The sequence below is a fragment of the Harpia harpyja genome, chromosome 12 (assembly GCF_026419915.1).
Source record: "Harpia harpyja isolate bHarHar1 chromosome 12, bHarHar1 primary haplotype, whole genome shotgun sequence".
NCBI classification, from domain to species: domain Eukaryota; kingdom Metazoa; phylum Chordata; class Aves; order Accipitriformes; family Accipitridae; genus Harpia; species Harpia harpyja.
Window position 1 is genome coordinate 43,218,089 of NC_068951.1, and position 23,454 is coordinate 43,241,542.

The 23,454-nt window shown below is 37.7% G+C and overlaps 1 protein-coding gene across 4 annotated transcripts in view; it reads right to left on the reverse strand.

The window, feature by feature from the left end:
- The window catches only part of RSRC1 (arginine and serine rich coiled-coil 1), a 176,537-nt gene that overhangs the window by 118,874 nt on the left and 34,209 nt on the right, over positions 1-23,454 (reverse strand). For 3 of the 4 annotated variants that reach the window (XM_052804052.1, XM_052804051.1, XM_052804053.1), the window contains one exon: positions 19,203-19,373. The exons of the other annotated variant lie outside the window; for it this stretch is intronic. In XM_052804052.1, the coding sequence (XP_052660012.1) occupies positions 19,203-19,373 (171 nt within the window). The remainder of the gene's footprint in view (positions 1-19,202; positions 19,374-23,454) is intronic. 4 annotated transcript variants of the gene reach the window in all.

Below are 23,454 nucleotides of genomic sequence, written 5' to 3' on the forward strand. Positions count from 1 at the left end.
GAATAAATTGATCGTCTTCAGAAATGTTTGCAAATCCACACGGCACAGCCTCCGTTCAGCAGGGAGCAGTGTAGATATATTACTCAATCTTAATTCTTAGTTAAAGTGCTTAATCTAGAATCAGATTAGTGATAATTTTATGTTAAATTTATCAAAACCTAGGAAACTTGGTCAGAAGAAAAATTCTCTCTCATAAGGTGAAAAGTACAACCTAAAAATAAGGCATTTGCATTATTCAGAATATATTACTAAGGCAGTGCAGAGTATAAGTTTCAAAAATAACAACCACAAGTATATAAAATTTCAAGCATTTAACATCTAAACATCTAACATCAATTCACTGAGTTATTATGGCCTGAATGCTTTAAAAAAAAAGGAAGACGAAAGTAGCATATTTATTAAAATAGAAAAAGAAATAAGTTACTTATGGACACCCAAGAAGATAAGTAGGATGGAGCAGAGAATTTCCTGTTACCTGTATTCTGTTCTGCTTTCCTTCCTCTCTGTGTCATGCCCACCACCGAAAAGAAATGAAAGCTAAACTGCACTGCAAAGAAAAGCTGCCAAACAGCAAGAGCTTAAATGCAGCAATGAGAGCTAAAATATGTCAGTCCAGCCTTGTACATAATGGAAAGGGAAAAACAACTGAGAAGAGCTGGTGGGAAGAGGAAAACATTGTAAAGTTCTTAACATGCTGCAATATGGAACATTCGGTGTAGCGCTTCTGTGATTTTTTTTTTTCATTTATAAATTGGGCTTTAATCTGCACTTTATTGAAAATAGGCAAGCAAATCCTCCAATGTTTCCAAGTAATATCGGTACAGCTATTCCTCAAGAGGAGAGATCTATTATATAACCTTTAAAGTTAATGGAAATAGCTTTCAACAAGCTCTGGGGCCTAAAGCTTGTTTTGTTTTTTTAAACAAATTAATTGGTGGATTTTAATCTTTTGTCCTTCTCTATACAAAACACATCTTGACCTTTTAAATAAGATTTAATGTCTCCCACTACATATAAGCCCCTACCTTCTCTTCCATCTTCATGCTCCTGACTTACAGAGGACCTGCCATAAATTAACTCCCAGTAGAAACTAATGCTGCAACACTATCTAAAATTTCATACAGAGATCGTGCCATATGAGGTTTTTTAAACACCATTTAACAGGGTCAGGAAATAAAGGGTTTTACTTTCACATCAGAATTCCTAAAAAATAAATACATTCATTAAAGAATTGCACACAGCTCAACCTCTGTGACTGGCTGACAGCTCAGTAGGTCTCTGTCTCTATTACAGCACAAACCCAAGATTCTTGTTGTGAAGAACACCCAGGTTCTTTTACAGACAATTGCTCAGATTCCTCCTGAACCATCCATTGCCAGTGCATGATCCATAGGATAAATATTGTTAGTGGTTGGTGACTACTTACTGCCAAAATTTGACAATTAAAAAATAAATAAATAAAAATCAGGCCTCCTCTTTTTCTGTACTAGCTCAGTTCTCATTTTTCGCTCCCTGACTGCCCCGGTATGTCTGCAGGCACGCACAAACCCTGGTTTACTCCAGCCCCTCGGTACCCATCCCATGGATTTACAGAGCCTCCCAAGGCACCGGTCACCTCTTCGTCCCTCTCTGTGGACTCAAAGTAAATTACCCTCTCCTCACACAGCTACTGAAAGAGGAGAGAATTTCTGTGCATGTACAAGGAGGAGAAAAGGAGGAAAAAGGGAGATGACAGACACAGACCTATGAAGCCTCCTCTCCCCTCCTGCCCCTGCAGAGGTATAGGAAGCGTTCCCCATCACACTCTGCTAAACACTTTCCTATAAATCCATTGTGTGTATTTCTTTCGTATTTTTCAAAGCACAGAGCAATGTCCACCTGACAAGAATCAATGGGAAAAAAAACCTTTTCCCTCTTTGACACAGCATGATCCCATTAAGCAGCCTCAAAAGATTCTGATCTGAGCAGCAAACTCAGACCTTCCCGATCAATTCCTTAATCCATTTTGAGAGAATGGACTGATCTTGCTTTTTCAATTTCAGTCCAGGAAAAAAAATCTTTCCCAACATAATTCACCATTAAATGGGCCTTGTCTTACAAGAACTTCAGCTGCTGGAAGCAGATGAGGAGCAAATCAGAATCCAGGAGAATCGCCAGCACATCTAACATGCTTCCTCTGGGTCTCCCCGTTTCTACCCTGAAAGTCATTCAAAGCATTTGCCAGTCTTGTCCTTCATGGATCCTTAAAGATGTTGCTTTTAACACTATAAATAATGTAAAAATTGATGCCTGAAGTGGAAATGATTCCCATACTTTTCCTCCAGAAAAACTTCAATTCATTAGGTTATCACTGGGGTTGCCATAATCTATTAAAAAAGGGAATAAAACCAAGATGAAGTGGAAGTATTGTGGCCACAATAAAATGTGGTGCAGGCTGGAGATACTACACTCCACATGTTAGCAGATTCTGCTGCAGAACTGAAGATGTTTTATTCCAAGGTTGGATCAGATGCTGTAAATAGAGATGAGACATGAAGAGCATGTGCACCTGCTATATTCTGAACTCTTTTATGGGAATCAGACTCAGATATGCTCAAAACAGAAGATTTGGGTTGGGCAGTCTTCTCCATGGGAAGATCTCAGAACCTTCCCACTTTGATAGAAAATTATTCTAATGAAATGGTGTTGAAGTAGAAAAACATGCTCTACCCGCTTTCTTAGCGGTGCCCAACTAAACCCACCCAATGAAGGTTACCCCGCCAGTCCTAGACTGCCCTGGGTCTGACACAAAGACACCCACCAAGGACAGGTCGCTGTTGGAATATATGCAAGCAGAAAGTTAGCTCGTGACACTTTTGCGCTTCTAGTCTTAAATTGCAAGGGATCAGAACCACCTGGTGTTTTAGGCCTTTTCCCTCCTCAATAGCTGCTTCTTAACGCCACCTCCTACAGCAGCAGACAAATAATGACAATTAATGAAACAGAAGTATCCAAATGTTTGAGCGCTCCCATTTTGTTTGTAGGATAGGAGAAACAATAATGCAAAGGATTAGCATTTTAAAAAAATAGGTTTGAACCAACTAAAACGTAATTCTGTAACCCTGAGGTCTCCTTACTACCACAATGTTTAATGGGCCACAAGCTCTGCCTTGAACTGAAAAAACATTCTGTAGAATTAAAGCATTCATTTACCTACAGATTCACCTGTATTTTTAGTTTTTCCTCTATTTTACTCAGTAACCATGGCTAAAAATTCTACTGTAACAAAAAGATCAAACAGATCTCCAAATGCAACTCTTGTCTATAAACCAAGCCTGGGGACACAGGAGGAGAAAGGATGGGGACGGGGAAGGGACTACCGCTCCAACCAAGTAAGAGCATCCTGCCCAGAGCAGAACCAGGAGATGCCAAGGATGAAACCAGAGCCTGAATGTGAATTTACACTCTTTCCAGCTTTCTAAACGTGCCTAACAGACCTGTGCAAATATATGTGTCAAAATCTACAACAGGTTTGTCTTCTGCCTTTTTATAAAGCAATCCTTAACCATGCAAATAGTTTCTTTTGATACATTCATTAAAGAATTTCTTTACCAAAAACTCTTACTATATTAATGTTCCCAAATTCTTTTACTTCATTCAGCAACTTAGATTACTTAAGTTTTTCATATTCTTTTACAATTCCAAGTAACAACAGAAAGGTCCAAAATTAGATTGGTATTAGAAATACTTTCTTCAAACAAAGATACTCCTCCTTCCCTTCCTAATCAAACGAAATAGATGTTTTATAATGTCCAGAGCAAGCAAGTTCCATTCCAGAAAAAGCATTCTTTATCCAAAAAAACCAAGGCGAAACAGAGAGAGTTTAATATTTTAATGTGAAATTAAATTTTGCTTTACAATAGCATGTCTTTGGGATTTTTTTTTTTTTAACTTGCCTCTTGTTTGCTTGCTCAGAGGAGGCAGTGTTTGTTGTATTTATTTTGGTTTTTACCTAAATGATTGCTGGGGACTCCTCTGCTTTAGTTCCATGACAGCAAGACACTGGGTACATGGTTAGGTGATTACTGTATCTCTGCAGTTCAGTATCTGCAGGGTGTCTGAATGCCACTCTAACTACTTAAACCCAGTAAAGAGATTACAGCTCACACTAACTGGATTTTCACAGCTCCGTATCATTCAGTTTGGATTCCTCATGCACAGATTAAGAGAGGCCATTAAAACAATAGTCAGCTGCTCTCAAAGTGCAAGGTGTCTTGGTAAAAAAAAAAGAACTACATGTTTACATTTAGAGAGAAAGTGCGTGTGTGTGTGTGTTTGTACATGCAGGCAAATGAAACACTTTCTGAAAAGAATACTCTGTATTTAAGGAATTATTCAATTTAAAAACCCAAGATAATGCAAATTATATAGTTATAAAAGGACAATCATGGTGGTTGGCAGTTTTAAGGGCCGGATAGTTTTGAAAATTTTAAACAGCTTAAAAGAATGTGTGTCTTTGAAGATACTGCCTTCAAATGCATTCCAAAACCTATTTCTGTAAATATGGAGAAATATAATTCCCTCAACATAGTACATGAATTTAGCAGGGAAGCTAATTTAACAAGCATCTCTAACTGACAGTCTGAACTAGAAAACTTGAACACAAAATCTGTATTTTTGTACTTGGTACAAAAAGTACTTCATGAATGAAAATGAAACGGTTATTCTGTGGGGAAAAACTATTTACTTTCTAGACTCAGTGGTTCTCTGACATCTTCTGTACAGTTGTGCTCCACTGCTTATGCACGCGTACTATCCACACTGGTTTTTTTACTGCCGTCTGGTAGTGAAAGGAAAAGAAATCATACCATATGCTGCTGTCTCAATGTCACAGCCCATTAAATAAATGGCCATCCTTTTTAGTCTTAAAAGGGGATTTTTAGCAAACAAAAAGAAAAACAAGGCCAACACAGCTCAGACAACAATAGCAACAAATCTAGGTCAAAGGCAAGCGACCCTAGAGCTACTCTGGGCATATGGACGTCTCTGTCCTTTTCAGGGGGAAACTCTTACTCTGCTTCCCATTAGCCTTTGGCTGACTTACTGTAGAGGAAATTGTCCTCATTTGGCCTTTCAGCTGCCTCCTCCTGGTTTCTAACACCTGAACATTTTTTGCCAGCAAAGCTAATCAACTCATTTTTCTAGCATCCTTAAAATGCTCATATGTACCATTGGCACCCTGCGTCCTGGATACTCTCACGAATCTTTCTCTTGAGCATCTGGATGGGAAATAGTGCAAACTACTCAATTCCTTTTCCATCAGAAAATAAGAATTCTGAAAGGGCAAGTTATTAAATCTACCTGCATACAACACACCTCGAAGAATCACCATGAGTACAAGGTGACTTCTTTAGCCACCTATATATTTGGATTCTGCCTGCAGTAATACGAGGTATTTATAATCAGCAGGTACCAAGCTATAAGCATTTTGCTCTAGGTAGTAACTGCAAAACCACTCCAGTGCATGATCTTCATGATAGCAACATTTGATCAGTTGTAAACCTATGAATGAGGACTAAGTATGTGCTATCTATACTTTCTAGATCAGAATTCTATTAAGAGAACTCGTGAGGCAGCATGAGGACCCCTGTCCCTGAAAATCTCCAGTATGGGTATGAGAATGAATAGGCTTCCTGACAAATCCATCATCTACTTCCATAGTTTCTGGACAAAAACTGCTCTCCCATTTTGTTCTGCTCTCAGATGTGCAAGCAGATCTCAGCCAATGTAAACACCAGGTCTTCTCTGTGTCCATGAAGTTTAGCATTGAGGTTCTGAGAAATAAACATTACTAAACATGTCCGCTTCATTAAAGGCTGAGAAAAGCCATAACATGGTATTGCTGTCCAAACATCATCTTGTAGCACATAAAAATGCCCTTTCTACCTATGGAGTGAGCAAGACAACCATCATTCAAGTCCTGAAGGAATAAACTTTAAAAATACAGAGACAGAATTATAATGACTAGAGACAGAATGCAGACACTTTTGTATTTAAAAAACCTAGCAATTATTTGATGGACAATTTTTCCAAAATGCTACATCATAACCCAGACCACCTGAGTGTTTAGGCAATTTCTCCTACAGTCTTCACTGACATGCAAGGTCTTGCTGTCTTTTGCCACAGAGTCCTCAACGAAAGAACTGTTGCAATGCATTGCTACAAGTTCAACCATTACTACAACATTTACCCATATGATTTCACTTCTGCATTTAAAAGAGATTAAAGAGCACCAGGACATCTGTCTGGAAGATCTGTCCCCATTTGCTTTTCTCCTTGAGATTCTCACTACAGAAGTCCAAACAAAATATGGAAGTTAAAGAAGTTTTTATAAAAATGGTTAAGAATACTGATCTTTGCTAAAAGAAGCACAAGTCACATCTGCTTTTGTTATTGCAGCTTTAAAATGTGGTGATAAATATTGTCAACACAGTGAAGGCAAGTGAAATTATCCTTTAGGGCAGTACGTATCCCTAAGATTTGAAGAAGTAGTAATATAAAGACAACAAAATTTGAATTATTCCTTTTCAATGAAATGCCTCAGACTACAATTCTTTCTGGAAAAAAGTATCAAAAGTGCAATCTTTTTACCTTACATTATGGAGGTGATCAGTTAAGACCTGCACCTCATGAGGCAGCGTAATATAAAAGGAGTTCTTCCATACAGGATTGGAAAACATAGGGAGGGGTAAGGCAGGGATCTCAAATAATGGTACTCTTTCTTCACAATTTCCAAAACTTATTTAACTTCTATTATAGAATTCTGACTAAGAAAAAAAAAATGCCAAAGTAATTTGGTTTTGTTTTTCACAAAGAAATTGAAATATTTTCCACATAGTCAATTCTTCAGTTCAAAATAACAAAATAATCAACTGCAGAAGGTTTCCCTACCATAAGTTATGTCGTACTTCACACTTCTACATTTTGAGTCTTTCTGGAATTAACAGAGATAAATGTTTTCATACAGAATAGCCTGAATCCCGCATGCTGGCCAGCTGGATTTTGTTAGTGTTTGATCATACTAGAATTCTACTATGCTTCCATTTTAATTATGTTTTCAATTTTTCTCTTCATGAATGTTTACGATATAAACCAACACAAATAGGAACTAGTGATTGTTCTTACTGGGATACCCTGTGGGGATGCACCATAGTGCATCAGCCTCTTGTACTATTTGCTGATGCTCAGCTATGTAAAGGGTGGAGTATCTACTGAGATGCTTCCTGACGACAAAAACAACACAACGTTATAATCCCTTCAGATTCGGAGTTTATAAACGCTAAAAGTTATTCTTCCTAATTACAATAGTTAGTAATTATTTCATTAATAACACAAAAAAGACATTTCAGGAAAAGGTGAGCTACCACGTAGTCACATTTACTCAGCTTTTTTCTTCCATGCATTGCTCCCTTTTAAACTCAGTGATTAAAAAGTGTATTTTTTTTCCTTATATACAGCATTACACTACAACTCTCCTGCCTACAGCTTATTTTTATGCAATTTTCATGTAAGTTGTGATAAGACATCCCTGGCCCCCGTTGAGAATCTGTGGTGCTGGCAGACTGCGGAGTTGCTTGCTAACACAAGCAAAGGGCAAAATGATCGTAAGTGGAAGAAATGGAGGAATGTGAATACGGGTTAAAGTGAGTGGCACTCATCTGCTTCTTTTCTAATGTTGGGTAGAAGGAGACTAGGTTTCTCTCAAGAAAAAAATACAACTAAGGTCAACAAAATTGAACATTTCAAGGGTGAAAACTAGTTAACTGATAGAGACTGAAGGTAGGTAGTTTTCATCCAAGGAACTTTCATATTAAAACGCTGAGGACCGCGCTTGCCTGAGCACCCACCGCTGTTCCTCCAGCTACAGGAGAAACAGCTGACACAGCTCTGTTTCTGGAAAACCAATGCTGAAGAACAGAAGGCAGAAATACTCTCCAAAACTAAACGTCAAAAAAAGTGTAACTCAATCAGTGTGTGCTCCCCAACTAGTTTAAGCAAACCCTTGTAAACAGAATAATAGTAACTCAGGCACAAACATTGCTGGAGGGAAAAAAAAAAAAATGTAACAAGAGATAGAAAGAAACTTAAAAGCAGTAAAAATAAATAAATAAATAGAGGGGGCATTTTGTTTTGGTTTTGTTTCTGGATAAATAACTCCCTTGCCATGACAATACATCTTAAAAATCCTTGAAAGCCCACCCCATAGGAAGTCAAAGCAATTGGCTGGCAGTCAAAGAGACCCCAGGTTGGATAAAGGGGCTCAACTTCTCATAAAATTTTAGAAGCTTATTATCTGCTATTCTTCAAGAAGCTACCAAAATAAATTACTGTAACTAATAAGTACTATCAGGCATCTTAAAACTTTATTATAACAACCTCTCAGCAGCGTGACTGTAGCTGTTATAAAGTCCTCATAATTTAGTCCAGGCACTGAAAAGAAAAACACTCGGATTAAGGAAAGATTTTTCCCCTCTGACAAAAGAACAAAGAAAACTCTACTATAAGTACTCAAACTATTTTCCAACACAGGACTGAAGTAGTTTGGTTTCAGCATTCAAAATGCATTTGCTAATTTTAAACAGATTTTAAAGAAGTTCTATAACTTTTCTACAAAATACTGGGTTTAATATGCACATATGGCCATAGAGTCTATTATTCTTGAACAGGGCATTTTCACTAGTGACACTGTTCATTCCACTGTAAATAAGCGTCTGTCATAATTTTATTAGAAGCAGCTACTCTAGGATGCTTATAACTCAACAACAAAAATATGATCAAGGTTGAAACATGGCATGCAAGGTTTCAGCCCAGAAGCAATCCTTATTTATTATGTTTTGAAGCAAAACTTACAAAAGAGGTATGCTATTTTTAATTTTGAACTCTTAAGCTGCAAAATACAATGTGCTTTTGCTACATTATCCTCATAAGCCTCTTTAAAGTAAGTTCTAAAGACAATCCAAATAATTAAGAATAACTCATAGAGACCAAGAGCAGTGCAAATTAAACAAGCGTTGTAGCACCCTGAACATCAATTTATATTTGCACCTTTCTGCTACTTCATAAATGTGTTTTGTCATGTAAGATTTTAAAGAAAAGGTCTTAGAGTGACAAAATCATTCTCAGTGTGAGAAAATCCCATTTGTACGTGAATAGAGATGATTGAACACAAATACCTTAGGCCAACAACTACAGAGATTATGTTTTGGAACCAGCATGTGCATAATTGGATCAGATAAACACTAACATTTTACAGATTTTGAGAGCCACCTCTTGTCACCATGGACAGTATGGGAAGTGATAAGCTACTCGTCCTTCTTATTGTCTAACCAATTAACGTGAACATGTTGCAGCCCGAGGAATTGCTCCCAACCTGAATTTAAGCTTGATGATTGCTGAGTGTGTGTTAGACCTGATGAAGGTTTCACGTCCTTAAAAACATGACCATTTTTGCCTACTTACACCGGTTGGCCTAAAAGATAAATATTCTTTTTCCTAGCCAATTGTGCTTCTCACATAACCTGAAACCGTCATGACTACAGCAGCACAACTCTTAGATTAAGTAAGAAGATTTATGAAAATTTTGTGCAGAACAGCCCTGTATCACCAATACTATTCAGGCTGTAGTGTCATGTTAAAAAGCATTTGGAAATTACATTAGCAATGGCAGACCCACCTCCTACCTCTCATTTTTCCCTGCTGACATAACTCTGTTTAGGACCGTGGTAGGAGGCAGATGAAGAAAGAGAGTCTTTCTCTGAAAGCAACAGAAAAGCAGCAACAAAAAACTATAGAAGAATTTTTTTTTTTTTAAGTCCTCTTTATATACAGGAAAGCTTTATTATATCATTGTGGTGAATAAATTTGTGAAAAAACCAGCAGTTGCAGATTCCTTGCACATTAGAACTATTTTCTAATAACCGAACTCTGTAAGAATATGTACTAATTTCTCACACTGGGAAAAAACAGAAAATTATTCTCCGTCTCCGAAAGCAGTAGCACACGCAGGAGGCGAAACGCCTTGAAGACAGTAACTGAGCTCCAGTGCTCACAGCATACCAGAGAGCAACTGCCAACATCACATCTGTATAGAGCAGAGACGAGACGAACTGCCCCAGCCCTGCTTTGAAGGAGAGGCTTACCACGAGCAGGCAGGAGGAGGTACGGGTTACCTCTGTTGAACACCTACATCACGAGCTCCTCCTTTCCTGCTAGCCCCGAGACGTTACCCAACGCAGGAGCAAAAGCAGCTTTAGGCTTCCTTAAGCCATGCAGCGTTGCTGGCGCCAGAAGTCAGTGGCCGTAGCCAGAAGTCAGTGGCCGTAGCCCACCGCCCGAGGAAGCAGCCAGCCGGACCACGGCACCGGCTGGGCACCTACCCGGAGGGAGCTGCCACCGCGTCCTCCCCTGCAGTGTGCTCACGGAGGGGCAGAGCCAATTAGGCCTAAAGTACGCCTCGGTTACAAAGAACAGGAGATTTTCTGCAACGTGACGTGATTACAAAATTAGGATTATAGGTATTTTCAGTAAAAATGCTGGGGAACATTCATGCAAAGGGAATTTGTTATGCAGGCACAACAGTGTCTTCTGGAAGTTGAGTATCTTGGCTGTAGAAATGCTGGAAGTGATTAAACAATAACATGAATTAACTTCTTGCTAAATCATAACTGTTTGATGTGTCTACTGATAAGCTTCTTTAAAGTATAATCAAAAGATCCAAGACTTTTCCCCTTTTTTCCTAATTAAGGGAAGGGGCAAACCCTCCGATTTCAGGCTGGAAAGAAGTTTGGTTTACAATAGAAGCACTTCAAAACAAAAATACAGCACTGGAAGAATGAAACATTCCTTAAATATGAATAATCAATCATGCTTTACTCTAATGTAGTATGTTACCAATTAAATACAGTACCTTATCTATTTTTGTCAAAAACCCCGTGATTTATACTGTAAAGCTTACTCTTATAATTCCTAACTTGCTCAGCAAATAGTCTTAAACGCAAGAGTTTATGTTGATATGCACAGAGCTGTTAAAAAAATTTAGTGTATTAGTCCCTACTATTAAGTCAGCATTTAATTTATGAATTTACGTTATGGGACCATAATAAATGGTTGTTAAAACCAAGTAGAATCAAAATGAAAAAATATTCATGCGATCTGCCAAAGCAAAGTTTCTCAGAATAAACAACAATTTTAAGATACATTTACTTGCTTATTAAAAGCCAAGCGTTTCACAGTTCTTCAGTGTAACGCACAATCAAAACGTGCTAGAGGTATCTTTCCTTCCAATCAAACACTTACCCTTCGCCACTGGTGAAAGGCAACAAGATCTCTTTACAACGCCTCGTCTTTTTCAATAAATTTTGCATGAAAACATGTTACCCAAGCACAAAGTTGCCTGCTGTCACATTGGAAGTATGATAAATGTTTAATGAAAACAACACTACACAGCTTGGTGTCAGACAACAGCTATCACACAGTCCTGCTTTGATCTGAACAGACACTTAAAAGGAGTTCTGAGTGTGCTTTGCACCACAGAACTCTATAACCTATATGCAAATAGGAGAAAATTACCATAAATGACTTCCTACTGCATAGCGTGGAAAGAGGTAAGGAAAAAAAAAAAATACGACAAGCTCCAGGAGTGTCTGACTGCTGTCAAACTCTGAGAAGTCCAATATTCCCAATTTACTTCTAATGTCTTCTGCCAAGCACTGAAAAGCTCATCAAGAGGCATTTATCACCCAAGTACCATCCGCAGAACCTGCTGGGACGCTGCCAGGGCTGAGCACAGAAAATAAAACTCTGCAAGTGCTTTGGTTAAATGCCACTGGAAAAGGTCCCCAAGGCAGAGGGACCTCAGCAAATACCTAAAGATCTAACATATGAAATTAAAAGGAAAAATGAAGACTCTATGTGAAAAACAAACTCTTCAGCTCTGTAATATTTGTCAAACTATTTAAGAAGCTGTGAAACCATTAATGCACAAATGTATCAATAGCCTTCTTAAGTATCAGAAATTAAAATGGTGGTCGGGTTTGATTAATGGCACAACACTTCTTTTTTCATAACAACTGAGAAGCTGCTCTTAATTTATTCCATTAAAAAATGTCAAAAACACTTTAAAAAGTAATCCAAAATTCTGCTACCAAGAAAGGTAGGGTGAAACCCATAAATCTAGTAAAAGTTATTTAAAGCTAACAAGTTTTTAGTATTTTTTTCCCCCCAATTCAACAATGAACAGTGATCCTTATGAAAAGCATGTCTCATAATGCCAGAACTTGCATGTTTTTAAGCTAATCAAGACTTTAAACATCAAAATTCAACAGCACACACATACAGGTCAATGAAAACATGTACGCAAGTTGTTTTAAAACAAGTGAATTAAAAAAAGCATAAATAAAAGATGAATGTAATGCTTTGATTAGCAAAAAATTTAGTGGCAAAATATTGCAGTGGTACGATTACATGTTTAAGTAAATCAGTACTATAAAACACTTCACTTCTGAAGACTTTGACATCTGAAGATTGCTAGCATGCAAAAGCTGCTGGTCTAAACGTGGGATTTGGGAGCGGAAAGAACTCCAGTAGTGACTAAGCTTTCACAGCAACCTGCGAGCCACGACCTGCAGTCACCAGGTCCACCCTGTGGAAGGTGACAGAAGTATGTCACACAAGGACCACACAGCACACCCCATCCACGGCCAAAAATCCAGCCTCACCCCTGCCTGTGAATGACGTGGCCGTTTTAACAAAGCCTCGAGACACTTGATGACAAGTTTCATATGTCACTGATCTAGTCCTCAAGTCAGGATTTAACAGAACTATGTACCATTATTTTTAGAAATACTAAAAATATACGTATTTCCCAGATTTAACACCACCTTAGAAGAACACGTTAGGAACAGTTACGTATACCTTTAAAGCATTACAGAAAATATCTCCTTGCATATATAAGACAAAACTGCAGTGCTAATATGCTTGTCAAATAAGCCACCTTACAACATTCAGAAAAAAACCCTCACAATCTATAGTGCATTTTTGAAAGGTCACTAATGTCCAAGACTCAGGATATAGTCGAGCTAACACTGTACTAGCAATTCATATACCATACAATAAAGAACAAAGCTTTCAAACTGGACTGCCGTATTAAGCTTTGAAGGCAAAGAAACATGGGAGGGCAAGAAAGGCAGCTCTATTTCATCACAAGCAAATAATTGCTGCTTTCCACTGAACATGATGTATCACTTCTTAAAACAAGTCACAAAAGAAGGAAAAAGAAGGAAACAAAACGTGTGTCAGGTGCTGGAAGTCTAAAAGACAGTGATAAGGAAGTATCCCATAGGTGCCATAGGTGTATAAAATAAAAATTACATTCAGGGATTGGCTGGAAGCCTGCTTTAGTCTTATCGAAGGAGACGCCGCAATAAAAACCATACACATACCTCACATTTGCATGTCAGAAAAAGCATGCTAAGATTGTTTCATCATAGGGGGGCAATGGTACATGAGCCCAAGGCACCTGGAGACCTCACCAGAAAGGATCAGAAGTAACTCAAGCTTGAACCTCTTCCAACCACAGTCGTGACATAGAGCTCAAGTAATACGCTGTTGTAACTGGAGAAAGCTGGTTTGCTTACCTGTAACTTACATTTTCTAAATATAATACTTTCAATAAAGTAGCATTTGATCAATAATCCAGACTGTATCTAGCACCTTGTTTTCCTGTTTTGCTGGGACAGAATCTTTTTCAATAGAAGGAAAGGATTCTGTAATAAAAACCCCACTATCATTAGTTCAAACCGTATTTTTAAGCATATGTTTCTATCTAGAAATTAGTGCAATTTAGCCTTACTAAACAACCAAAAAGATTTTTTTTTTTTAAGTCAGATTGATGGGACAAAGTACAGCATTATACTTCCAGGCGGACTATCACTAATTTTCCCATAATCAATCCAAACCACACAGTGAGGGCCTACTGTGAGAACTGCAACTCCCTTCTTGATAAGCCATTGGAAATTAAACTCAACCTGTCCCATTCCTTTGAGGCAGAGACAAGGCTCTTCCCTTTTTATTCAGTGACCTTTTCTGATCAATGCTACCCATTTTTTTGGTTTAGCCCAGAGTGCATACTCTTGCATAAGATTCATTTTTGCAAGGGAAAAAAATGAAACCAAGAGAAGAAAAACAGGAAATGGGACAGCCAAATGTAGGACCTGATAAAACTACTTTGGTGGAACAAAGAACACTAAAGTTTTGCTTTTTTCAAATAAACAAAAATTTCATAAAAGAAAATCACTAGACTAAAACTTATAGCTCAGAACTAGACACCAGATGTCGACTACACATTACAAAGTTCTGCAGAGTTAACAGAAAATGATAATGCATCACAAAATGTATATTGGTCCTTATTTTATCAATTCCATTTTATTTATAACACTTCATAATATATCAGTAGATATAACGTGTTCTCTAAAAGTTACAAAGATGTGGTAACACCTCGATACAGCACTTGTCAGTTAAACTTTCACGAGAGCAGGAAAGCCAACCATGTGTGTGCTAACTCCAAAGTACGAGCACTGGAAGAGTTCTAGTATAGAGTAACGGTCCAAAGCAATAATGCGCACAACATCACTACTGCAGTCATGGGTCATAACTAGAAAACAAAATTGTTATTACAAACAGAGAAATATGATTTGAAACTTGGCCTGGGAAACTGGATGGATAGAAAGGGCTGCAAGGCCAAGCAAGTGCTTTTACTTTGGAAATGCCGGCAACAGTTATTCAGAAAAAGCCATACCATTTATTGATTATTTTTTTTATATATCCTTCCAGGCAATAAAGCTCTTTCTTCCATGCACTGCAACAGAAATACAAAACAACAAAAAAAAAAAGGGGGGGGGGACGACGACAGAGTTCAAACTACTATGAGATTAGGAGACCAAAGCAGCAAAAGCAAACAGGTTAGTTCAGATTACTTGCAAAATGGAAGGAAAATAAGTAGCACTGCAGTAGTTGAACATGAACTAGTTAAGAATATTTTGTGCTACCTGCTTGTCATCAGCTTTATTTTGCAAAGCATTTTCACTGGAAATGAAATAATCCTGATAATGTGAAAGATGGATCATTTTTTTTGTTTATGAATATTTAGGGTGTGCTGCTGGGATGCTTTCTGAGTTTGCATTGCTTTACCTTTTAAGCAAGTACAAAACTATTTCAAAGCTTGACAGACTGCTCTTAACGCCAGGTTTTCTCACCAAGTACTGTCACATGCTATAAACGAGCTTCCCAACCCAAATTCAAAGCAGCTGTTACCACAATCTCCCTCCATGATGGCTGAACAAATAGTACATCCCTTAAAACATTTCAGATTGTAAGAACAGAAGAGTTCAGCTGTTCTGCTATGACTGTAATACAGCCTGTCTCCATGAAACAGCTGACACTTCTCCAACATTCAAGAAGTTCAGTGCTCAACCTTAAAGAATCTTTACTGAAATGGAGAATGCCAAACGACGATGACTGGACTACTGCGGCAGAATTTTTTACCCTTGAAATCTCTCAAGATGTTTACTGTGAAGCCAAGATCTACTTTGAAAGAACCTAAAGTTGCCCTGATTTAAAAACCAAACATAAGCCTTCCTCCCTCACATCTACAAACATACACAAGCCAAGCGCAGAAAATAAAATTATCATTAGAGTTTATATGAGCCACAAACAAGTAAAACCATTTGCTCCTTAATTAGTGCAAAAATTGCATTTTGATTCTCCACTTTAGAGAAACAGTCAAGTCCCAAATATATGACTACTTATATCAGATGACCTGCAGTGCTGACAAACTGAAATACCTTCTTTTATGCAAAGTTAAACTATAAAGTCAACCAGCACTTGATAATTTATAATCCATCTTCTCACGATCTGGCTTTAGGATGATCTTCATCATAGCTTTAAGGTAGCTATTTTCAATAAATACATTCCAAACACACATTAATTTAAACTGAAAACTAGATCTGGCCCTTGATATGTCTTGAAGTACCTGTAAGGACCTATTCCAAATAACTGGTCAGAGGACTACTTTTTCCTCTACGGATCCCCTCCTGTTGGAGTTTCTAGAAAGGCTCTGTCGAATGATGTTACTTTCAGTGCTGATCTAGACACTAGATTTAGAAATTCATTCACTTGGAGAGTCATCTACAACAGATTCCTCTCAGTATTTCACATCCAAATGTACACCTGACAGTCACGTCTTGTGTCCATTTAGACCTTCCTCCTCATACTTCAGAGGAAAAAAAACGTGAACGGCAAGCTGAAAAACCAGCACCATCACTGTGTTAGTTATAGCAGAATATGCCAGGAGGAAAAATAAAATACTTATTTTTTTCCTGTCCGAACTGGATCCAACTTAAGAAAAAACCACATATTTTGAGGAGGCATCACCTATGTCTGTTTACTGTCTCTCCGATGAAGACAGCTGACAGAGCAAATCGTTTTAGTGCTTCCTGGTCTGCTCCAGCATTAAGTCAATTGGGTGAGCAGCGAAGTTCCAGCCAAGGCAGTGAACCGTTGTGCTGCAGCGGACCGGCATCAGTCGCAGAATCTGCTAAGACAATTGTCTGCAGAGGCAAGCTATAATAAGAGTTATAATTCTAACCATACCCACAGAAGGACATCTGACACCAGTACAAGACAAAAATCCTAAATTATAACGTACACCCTCAAAAAATATCAGCAAAACCAACTTGCTACCTTCTGCTGACCACAGCCAACTACAGAAGGCTTTACAGTTATCGGAAAATAAAAAATTCTATCTTGGTGCTTTCCTCAGAAATAAGCATCAAGACAGAACAAACGAACCATCGAATCTCCCTGCTGCTGCAGAAAATAAAGAAAAAAATGCCAGAAGCCAACAGACACAGGCAAAAGGTTCACTCAGTTTGTGTTGTACCATCTTCCTTCCTATACATCTATAAACTAAGGTAAGCTTCCTTGGCCAAGAAGATCTTTTCTTTCCCATACTTTTCACCCCAAAACAAAATAAATACATAAATAAACGATACAGGGGAAGAGAGCTGAGAGCTTGGGAGGCTTGAGGAAGCCTCATACAAAAACACAACTGTAGAACATTTTACGTGACCTCACTTTCCTGGGGCACACACAAGGCAAAGAGAAAATACACATGCATTTAAGGAAAACCACAGGTTCCTAAGTCACTCTTACTGAGGTCTATAACAGAATATGCCGTAGACAAATAATTGTGCAGTAATTGCAAATAGCAAATGTATCAAAGAGCTCTGTCTTCTCTGTGTATTCAAATATGTTGCTTTGCAAAGCCTTTAACAAACAATAATGTAATGCTGATACAGTCACAATCTTCGGAATGACAAATAACTGTAAAGGGAAAAACCTTCTTAGATCCATATTCTCTGTACAGATGTACTTTGATCACTATTTGATTAAACTGAAAAACATGTCGTCCCCCCTCAGAAAAGTTTATGAAGCACAGATTATATCAACATCATCCTAGGTACATTTCATTTTGTAGTCTAATAATGCTCCAAGTAAGAAATCCCTGTAAAAAGCCTACCAGTCAGTACCTGAGCTCAGAGGAAAATTGGACTGATGTTGTAAAATGTTTCTATTATCAGTTTGTACTCTTTGTCCTAACTACGTTGGAAATGACCCAAACAGGGCATTTTGTTTTCAAATTTAGCATAAGCAAATTTGTAAGTTATCAAAATATAAAGATAAATTGCTTGCTTCCAAAAAAAATCTGGGCACTTCTGTGTTCTCTCATATTGATCCTTCTTATTAAAGGACATAAAGTCAGGCAGTATGCTAATAGAGCACTGCTATATACTCCAACATGATTTAAGATGTACTGCTACACGAAGTCCAGAAAACCTCTTACACACCAAACGTTATGTGCTCAGTATGGATCCTTTCCCTACTTCTCTACTTCAAAAAAATAACAAAAAAAACCAAAACAACAATTTTGGCTGGAACATCCAGGCTTCTCCTCAAGTCTTCTAGAAGTACCAAAATATATTTGAACTTCAGGTAAATAGGTAAAAGGCACCTTGTTTGTGACTTATCAAACATACTGCAAATATCTCAGGACTTCTGTTCACACTGAACACTACTGATTGCTGAAAACGTCCACAAGAAGAAGACACAAACATCCCACATGGTTTAGTAAAATGAGGAAAGTGTCCCTTAAAATGAGTGGAAGATGCCACTCTTGAAGTTCCCAGCAGTCTAAGTAATGTACTGCAAATAAGAAAAAAACATGCAAATAGCTAATCCTGAATATTTACATAATCAATGCTATAACCATGGACAAGTAGGTGAGACAAGTAAGTCTGAGAGACCCAATAACTAATATCAACAAGCCATAAAAACAGGGAGGTAATTGTGAGATACCTCCATGAATGTGGGTGGAGGATGCTACTTTAGAAATTCCCATTTAGCGTTTCAGCGGGAATCCACCGAAGGGAAGTTCACTAAGTGACACACCAGTGTCGTCTTTTTTGAAACCAATCACAAACAGGGAAAAGATAAATATCACAGTGAAGGTTGCAGGAGATCAAGATGTATAAAGCAAAGGTAATTACACAAATTGTTGATCTTGTTTTTACAGATTTCAGAAAAGGCAATCCAAGTCATTTCAAGCAGAAATTACGTTGACAGCAGGTTTTGAAAGGCAGTCCATCATTCACCCATAGCAAGTGCTTCTGCTGACACTGTACTTTGAGCCACAACTGAAGCCCAGTAGGAACTTCTGACAATGTAGAAGGCAGGCAGGGGGGAACAATGAAAACCATCTTTTTGTAGGAAATAGTCATTGTACTTTCCAATACTCCTCATTTTTTCTTTAAATTGTGGTTATTATGTATTGGAAAAATATTTATATTAACCAATTGAAGAAAGCTATTTAGCACATTTGGAAATCAAGGGGAAAAAAGAATTGTAAATTAAACCATCATTTAGTTTGAAATGTTGTCACATTCCAGAATTTTAAAATACTAAAGAAACTATTCAAAGATTTTAATTAATTTCCACTTAGTTTATATAAAATATCATGTACTATAAAGCAAAGTGATTACAAAAAAGCAAAACGACACTAAATTGTTCCCTGGTTTTATTATAGTTATATTTTTTGTCATTTCACTTACCCATGCTTCGTGCCATATATCTCCTTTTCTTTTCCTTTGCCCTTCTCTTTTATTTTTTCTTTCTCTCTGCCTTTACGCCGCTCTCTTTCACGAGACCCGCTATGAGTTCTCCTATGACTGGATCTTTCACTACTTCGACTATAAGAACGTTGACGAGGTCTTGATCGTGATCTACACAAAATCCATAGTATTAAAATGTAGCAGTCATACATTTTTCACTGTCACTGTATGTTAGATGTTACATAGTCCAACTATTTTAAACACATTTTCAAATCATTTAGCAATTTAATACTTTTAAACAAAAACCTGCCAATTTACCAAAAGAAAAGTGAAAAAGAAAGCATTGCTTCTACTCTGAAGGAAGAATGCAGAACAAATTAAACCACACTATGTAGTATTCACCCATTAACAAAGTAATCTGGTATTACCAAAGTAACCTTTGGAGCTACTGAAGAAGGAAAGGAATGAATTTTTTTTCTTGAGCATTAAACTTTAAATTTTTATGTTCTGATCAATTTAGCTTGGCAAATAATCAAAGAATTTACAGCTGCTACTAAGTGCTTGTATTTACATATTAAATACATTACTACTACTAATGATATTCCAATAAAACCCAGAAAAAAACAGAAGTGACATGTTGAAACCCCCATCTTTAGCCTGCAGAGCTGACACTTGCACACAGCTTCTCAATATCAAATTCAGATTTGAAACACACTTTGCAGAAAACCTATAAATAGGCCAACCCTACCAGCCCAATAATGCAGGAAACTGCACACAGGTGCAAGGGTTTGTGCACATATTTGGTTCTTGGTTACAAGTTCCTACAAGGCTAGAGGATACTCTGTTCTCAATCATGTCATCCATTCCTCTGTAATAAATATATGAAAAAAGATCAAGAAGTAGTACAATATGACTGTTTCTATATGTATCCAAAAAATCCTTTTCATTATTCCTGAATTTCTGTTAGATTATTTTCCAAATTTTAATTTATTATTTATCATGAATCAATACCTCTTTTCTATGGTAGATGAGTAGCTATAGACAATGAATATTTAAGAAAACAGCAGTTCAAGTTTGCTTAGTTTCTATTACAACGTACATCTTCATAAAAGTTCTGATGGCACCTCATTGAAAAGTTTCATTAAGTACTGAGAAGGCTGGGGGGGGAATGGCATTTTTTAAAACAGTATAAAAAGATTTATTTAGCACCTCTTGGAGTGCAAAACTCCAAAGGCCTTTAAAAGCAAAATCACATACAAAAGATCACTCAATTTAAAAGGCAACAACTGTTTAATAAAACTCAACAATAGAATAAGCAAAAGAAAATACCACATCCAGATGAAGCTATAAATTACATTTCGGAAGAATGTTGTTATTGAGCCTGGAATTTGTCCAGCATACTGGGGTTAACATACCTATTCTTGCCATTGAGCCTTTCAGACTAGCACTAGAGGTCAGAACCTCAGTTTTACGTTTCATTCAGCAGATGGCATCTCTTGCAACACAATATCTCCTATTATCGGTCACACTATTAGCACTAATACAATAGATCAAATTACCTCTTAAGTGGTGTGTTATGAACTATAGAACATTTTCTGTCTCAAAGTGGATTTTTATTATGTCATCACAAATTAAAAAGCATCCATTTATTCTTTAGTCCTCAGGTAGAGGAAGTTTTGACCCAAAAGAGTATTCTGGATATTAGACCTATTTTTTGGTTGGCACAAAGACACTGGCTTTACAAGTATCACAATGAGGCAGGCACAGATTTACAGACCACTGCCCTACGGACATTCACTATTCAAAGGCAACCATGATTTCCGAGAACTCTGCAAGTAAGATGCAAAGTCAGAAACAGTAAAAAACCACAAACAAACAAACAAACAAAAAGCCCTGTAGCAACCGAAATCACCTTCATTTGATGCAAGGCCTCTCCTTACTTAAGGGTGTAGTCCTTCAAACAGAAATAACTGAGGAATCTAAAATATTTATTGCTAGAGAGCTTACTTTCTCAGCTCAAATTTGAACTCGATTTCACATCTACCTTTCACAGGTGCAAATTCAGTTCAGATTAGCTGGATGCTCAAATCCCAGATTTCTGTTTGTTCACGTGTCTAAGTAGAACAAATGGCAGGTATAATTTATATACAGAAAAGCAGCTTTTAAAAATTAAAAGTAGACTTGCTGCATCAAATTTGTAATAATGTCCTTATAACAGCATTGACAAACTGATAAACATTTTCTTTACAGAAGCTGTCACTGTTCTGTCATTTGCAATCTTTTGCACCCATAAAATTGGTTAGCCTCGAGTGATCCCTCATCATTGTTTATCCTTTGGGTTTTACAATTATAGAAAAGAGCTGATACAGCTTGTGTTCCCTGTCCCAGTCACACAGGTGAGGCAGGCAGATGACTATCAACGGGATATTACAGTGAAGATCTTAACAAAAATGTTAAGTTCTAGTCCACAGAAGCCATCTCTGCAGGACACATTAGTTCAGTCAATCCTTCAATTATCAGAACAGTTGATCTGGGCTGTAGATCAGCCCAGAGCACAGATGCAGACAATCCAGAATTGGCTTCATGCAGAGACAACTTCAGTTTGGTCAGACTTGTTAGCTCAGATAACAAGTTAGCACAGGCGGAAGGGTCTCGGGGCAGTTCAGGTGTGAAGTCTGGCTGCCTCCGGGGGCTGCCGACCCCCAGCCTAACCCAAACTGCCTGCGATGCCTTATTTTAGGGGTTCTATAGAGGGAACAGTGCAGAAAAAAAGTTGCAAAGTAGACCTAGTGTATTCTGCGGCACCTGAATCAACTTGCTCCCTCTCCTAGACACGTGCTCTCCGGTAGCTAAGATGTACGCAGGGCTTCTTTGCTCGGTACAGGACAGAGCAGCCGAGACGGGAGCGCAGAGGGATGCAGACAGGCCCACCCTAACACAGCCCACTGATGCAGCACCACGTAAACACCAGCCACGCTGACCTGGGATGGATCCGCACCGAGACGTAGCCTGACCTCCTCCAAAGATGAGTTTTCCTGGGTCTTCCATCATTGTACAAAGTTCTTTGCAAATATTTAATTTTTCATTATTTTCCCTTCATGCTCCAGAGCTACAGCCTTCCCAAATAAAACCAACTCTCCCTGCTAAGTTCATTGTAATTACTTACACTAATTACAAACAGCATTTATAAAGCACAGATAAAGCAACATAACTCCAAAAATACAGAAAGATGTACTAAACCCAGTTGTGAACAGGGGTAAAGCAAATAAGGAAAACTGAGGCAAAGAAAAAAGGAACAGTCTAACATTATTGCTCCCTTCAATTCCTGAATGCTAGTGAAACTTAGATTCTGTTAATCATTTTTAAATTAGGGTAACTACTGTGTTTCTAATGTTGTACAGCAATGATTACTTTTGAAAAAGCTTATCTTGTATTAATCTTTCTCCTTCGCAATGCATCCACAGTCACAGTAACAGAGGACTATTAGAAAAACCACAACACACAGTTTTGTTAAGAAATTTAACAAATTAACAAATTTAAGCTGAGTCTCAACTCTTGCTTAAGACTTCTGCTAGTCTGAAGAGAAAAAAAACCTTAGGAACTTCTCACACAAGTAAACAGGCATGAAAATTTTAAAATATATTTGCATAACTATCTAAGTAGCAGCTTAGCATATTATGAGTTAAGATGCATTATGTAGTTTTACCACATTTTGATGAAACAAAGGAAGCACAGAGAATAAAAGACAACAGACATAAGATGGCAAAAATAACAATCTTTGCAGTATAATTCTCTAGAACAATTTCATCTTACAGGATAACATAAGTTCTGCCAGCATTACTTCTAAAACTGAAGCAGAATTAACAGGAAGCCAGCAATAAACCATGTTGAGAACTGCTGAGCTTAAGCAGGTAAGACCACAGTCATCTTAATCTCTGCTAGTGTGTGCACTCTTAAGAGAGCTCTCAGTTTCTATGAAGTGCCATAGGAAATGATGATTTGCTATGATTGAAGCAAAAGCCATATTTATACTGATATACTGAGTGAACGCTGCATCACTTTCAGAATCCACGAAACTGCACCTCTTTAGGCCATGAAAATGGACAAGCACTGAAATGTATAGGGACTCTGCAGTGCCAGTCTCACAGGGACAAGGGGGACCTGCAAAACATCTAGGAAATACAAAGGCAATGGGTTTTGCCTACAAACAGGTTTTCCCTGCATTCATCAAAAAACAAAATATGAGCTAAGG